Source organism: Puntigrus tetrazona, unplaced genomic scaffold (assembly GCF_018831695.1).
Source record: "Puntigrus tetrazona isolate hp1 unplaced genomic scaffold, ASM1883169v1 S000000401, whole genome shotgun sequence".
NCBI lineage: Eukaryota > Metazoa > Chordata > Actinopteri > Cypriniformes > Cyprinidae > Puntigrus > Puntigrus tetrazona.
The window spans coordinates 297,501-302,500 of NW_025048054.1; the positions used below are offsets into that span (position 1 = coordinate 297,501).

The window sequence follows — 5,000 nt, forward strand, 5'->3', positions numbered from 1 at the left end:
AAAATAAATATTAATAAAAATATTAGATATTAAAATATTTTTTAAAATATTTTAAAATATTTTTTCTTCAAATTTTGTTACTTTAATCTCAAGATGTATGTATATATATATATATATATATATATATATATATATATATATATATATATATATATAATTTATTTATTTATTTATTTTTGCTTGTTCCTAGGACTAATCTTCTTCTGCACAAAACAAAATTACTAAAAAAATGTAAATTTCTAAAAAAACAAAATAATAAAGATTATAAAAATTTTGTATTAGAAATATCTCAATAAAACTAAAATAACAATATAGTTGATGTTCTATCCTGCAAAACTAAATGGCCATTTTTACTTATTTTTAGTTAGGACCAACTTTTTTTTTTTTTTAACTTTTATTTATGAGATGTTTTTTTAATATTCACCTTGCTGATGGCAATGCAAATAGACGATCTCCTCCAGACGAATGGTCATGGCATAATCCCAGTATACACTGTGGAGAAATCAGATTTGATTTAAAGTGGTTCCCACAAAGCAGACGTCGCAGTCGTAAAGCACCTCACCTTTTCTCATAATCAAGCTCCCCCATGTTTCCGTTCATCAGCTGGTTCGGCGTCCACTTCAGAGTCATCAGATCGGCCGTCTGGTGAAGAGACAGGTATCCTGGGATCGCTTCCATGTCGTCTGTCTGAAAGACCGCACGAGATTTATCGGCATCATCGCGTTAGTTAAAGCGCCACAGCATCGTCACACACGGCGAGAGCTTTACCGGCTGCACCAGGACGTTGTTCTTCCCGAAGAGCAGCGTGGCTCTGGAGTTTTGATGAAGAGATTCGACGTAATCCCTCGCCCACAGAGACGGCCGGTCGTCCATACTGCCGCTCGACTGCCTCTTCTGGATCTACAAAACCATAACCGTAACCGTAAACAGATGACATTGCGCCGGCATCTTAAAGGAACACTACACTATTTTTAAAATAAGCTCATTTTCCAACTCCCCTAGTTGAGTTTCACCTTTTTTTGAACCCTATTTCCGGCACTTTTAGCATAGCTTAGCATAGATCATTGAATTCGATTAGACCGTTAGCACCGACAGTTTTGATATTTTTCCAATTTAAAACTCAACTCTTCTGTAGTTACATCATAGACTAATTGTAGACGGAAAATGAAAAGCTGTGACTTTTCTAAGCCGATATGATTAGGAACTATACTTTCATTCCATCGACTCCTTATCTTCCTAATATAAAGACTGCAGCAATTTGCTGCAGGTTGCATTTGCCTGTCTCATAGTTAGATAGTATTGATAGTTTCTCACTGCGCCTGTCTGTTCTCTGTTTTCATCTTCCGACCTTATTGTCTCTGTATTTCGTTGTAACCTCGCCTCCTATATATCTGTTAGCCCTGTCACCAGTTTGAAAAAAGCCTGCATGGATCCGCACGCCTCTGAGACCGCTCATTCTGTTCAGTATTGATAACATCACTGCACCATGCTGAGGTGCTTTTTCATGCTAGTCGAGTCTTGAATCAGATAACAAAAGATCTAGAGCTGAAATCAGCTAAAATATTCAAACTTGTTTTGAAACTGTTTTTGGTGGTCGGCCCAGGAAACTCTAACAGTCTAATCAGATGTCAATGATCTATGCTAAAGCTATGCTATAAAAACCCTCAACTCAAATGAGCAAAACGGCAAAACTCAACTTTTTAACTCAAAAATGAGCCTATTTTCAAAACAAACAAACAAAAAAGGGGCGTGTTCCTTTAAGAACTATCATGAATGGCTGATTGAACGTTTTTCCTATTCTTCGTAATCTGTGTGATGGTGATAGCAATGTATATTTTAAGTCTAAACAGATCTTTTGGTCAATTTTATTGCAATTTTTACCTTAATAAAGACATTTTATCTCTTGAATCAAATTCTTACAGTTAATCAGTGAATTAGAACAAGAATATGTGGACTGTTAGCAAGCAAATTATATCAGTATTGGCAAAATTTTAATTAACACAGAGCCGGATATATTTACGAGCTGTTTAATGCAGGACGTGAATGCGTTTAACCAAATTACAAAAGCATAAATCCATATATTTAGCGTAAATCGTTGAGTCATTTCAAAACGATCCAAAGCATTTAAACTTTAGTTGATTCATTCAGGAACGAAATACTGTCATGTTTCTAATTAACGCAGAGCCGGATATATTTACAAGCCGTTTAATGCAGGACGTGAATGCGTTTAACCAAATTAGAAAAGCATAAATCCATATATTTAGCATAAATCGTTGAGTCATTTCGAAAAAAAAAGCATTTAAACTTTAGTTGATTCATTCAGGAACGAAATACTGTCATGTTTCTCAGAGACACAAAACAGTGCTGTTTGGAATGATTTTGGATGCTGAAATATGGGAAAAGGTCTCTTAATATTAACTTCTTGTTTATTGAACTTTATGCAATGGGCCAATCGTTTCTGATGACTGCTATACGCTGTAGACCAATCACAACAGACTGGGCCATCTGACCAATCAGAGCAGAGTAGGCTTACTGAAAGGAGGGCTTTAGAGAGACAGAAGCGCTTTGAACGAATCGTTTGAGAATCGTTTTTATAGGAGACTCCCAAAACAATATTAGGAGCCTTAAAAATGTCATGGCTGTACGTGTAGTGCGTCTTACGAGAGCCGGGCGCTTGGTGGGTGAATCCTGCCGGCAGTGTCCGCTGTGAATGCGGTGTCTCTGCACCAGTTCGTCAGCCGACGGATCCGTCCAGAAATGATTGGCCGTCTTCGCTTTTGTGTACTCCAAAGCACAGGGGCCGACTGAAAGAAACACATTGCGATTAATTGCATCCAAAATAAATGTTTTTGTTTACACAATATATATATATATATATATATATATATATATATGTATATATGTGTGTGTGTGTATATATATATATATATATATATATATGTATATATATATATATATATATTTATATAAATATATATGTATATATATATATATATATATATATATATATATATATATATATATATATATATATATATATATATATATATATATGTGTGTGTGTGTTTTGTGTGTGTGTGTGTAATTTTTTTTTAAATATATACAGTAAATATATACTGTATACTGTAATTCTTTTGAATGCAATTAATTGCGATAAATCGTTTGACAGCACTAAATACAGTATTCGGAAAAATTATTGCGATTAATTGCATCCAAAATAAATATTTTTGTTTACATTATATATATATATATATTTATATATATATATATATATATATATATATATATATATATATATATAACACACACATGTATATATTTAAGAAAAATATCTAAAGTTTTTATATAAAGTATATATGTGTATATATATGTAATTTTAAAAAAAAATATATATATATACTGTATGTATGTGTATTTATTTATGGATCATAAAAATATACTACACACACATATATAGTATGGAAACAAAAACTTTATTTTTTTATGCAATTAATTAAATCGTTTGACAGCACTAAAAAAATAAAATTCATTATTACTATATTATATATAGCAGTATATATTTTATACAGTATTATATTTGATTAGATTTACTACTAATTCAAAAGCTTGGGGTCGGCACTTTGTTTTTTTATGACATAAATTAATAATTTCATTCATCAAGAATATGTTACATTGATCAAAAATTGTATGTATGACTGTTTCCATAAAAATATTGTGCAGCATAATTGTTTTCCAGATTGATAATGTTTCTTTAAATCGGTATACTATTGCGATTTCTGAAGGATCGTGTGACGCTGAAGACTGGAGTAATGATGCTGAAAATACAGTTTTGATCCTAGAAATAAATTAGTGTAACAGATATTCACACAGGAAAGGGCTTTTTTAAATTGCAATAATATTTCACAATTTGTGCTGCATAAAATGAGACATTTAATAAAAATCCCAAACCTACGAATGGTAGCGTACACATAGTCTTCGTGGTTTTTTAATAAATTGCATAACACGAATGTTTGAAAACTGATACCAAGCAATGATGCGAGGATCGGGCCGTCGACTGGGTCTCTCAGAAGAGCTTCCCTTTCGTAAAACTTGCTGAAATATGAATAAAAACAGCTCAGTTATGTTGTAATTCATTCAGATGAAACGCACTACAGCCTAGTTTGAACGTATTCTATTACTGTAAGTGTAACCCGGAGGCCTCTGATCTGCAATACGTACAACAAAACTGACTAAGCATAAAAGTAATAGTTTTTATTCGTGAGCTGAACGCCGCTAAATACAAAGCGCATCTTAAGCATTAACACAGCGAGCTAGTTTTCCGTTCCATGCATGCATTCTGTCAGAAAGGATGTCCTGCGATAAATATGAATTTCTCACCTGCTGTTCTCCACCAAATACAGGACGATTTTGTCGAGCAGCTTCTCTGTGAGCGCCGCGCGGATCCACAGGTGCTTGATGGCCAGAGGAGACAGGTTTGGAGGCCGGGGCTGCTTCCGGACGCTCTCTTGACTCATCTGACCCTGGCTTTGTCTTGTGCTGAGAAAACGGGAAAAAGAAAAATCACAGCGATTTCGTCAAAATCTAAATAACTGATTTACTTTGGAGAACCGATACTCATATTAAACCAGCAGAAATGTTACTAATTACTAATTAATTAATTAATTTTTAATGAATAATAATATTTGTATTATTGTTCATAATAAGAACGTAAATGTAAATAAACTTACTGACAATTCATAAAATAATAATACTAAACATTAATGAAATTATATGTGTGTAATTATATTTTGAATTTAATAAAAAGTAATACTTATCAAATTTATTCATTACTGTTAAAATGAGTATTATTACTATTGTCATTACGTTTCATTTATATAGCACTAAATATAATGCTATTATTTGTAGTATTCTTAATTTAATAAAAATTAAGTAACTGATTAAGATATAATTCCTTTACAATGCTTATACTAATAATAATAATAATAATAATATAATAATAA

The 5,000-nt window shown here is 32.3% G+C and overlaps 1 protein-coding gene across 1 annotated transcript in view; it reads right to left on the minus strand.

Moving 5' to 3' along the window:
• sgsm1b (small G protein signaling modulator 1b) overlaps nucleotides 1-5,000 on the minus strand; it is a 26,775-nt gene that overhangs the window by 16,041 nt on the left and 5,734 nt on the right. Inside the window, exons 5-10 of the mRNA XM_043231759.1 lie at nucleotides 4,378-4,536; nucleotides 4,025-4,092; nucleotides 2,662-2,804; nucleotides 769-900; nucleotides 563-687; nucleotides 425-492 (exon numbers count right to left, since the gene is read on the minus strand). Of these exons, the coding sequence (XP_043087694.1) occupies nucleotides 425-492; nucleotides 563-687; nucleotides 769-900; nucleotides 2,662-2,804; nucleotides 4,025-4,092; nucleotides 4,378-4,536 (695 nt within the window). The remainder of the gene's footprint in view (nucleotides 1-424; nucleotides 493-562; nucleotides 688-768; nucleotides 901-2,661; nucleotides 2,805-4,024; nucleotides 4,093-4,377; nucleotides 4,537-5,000) is intronic.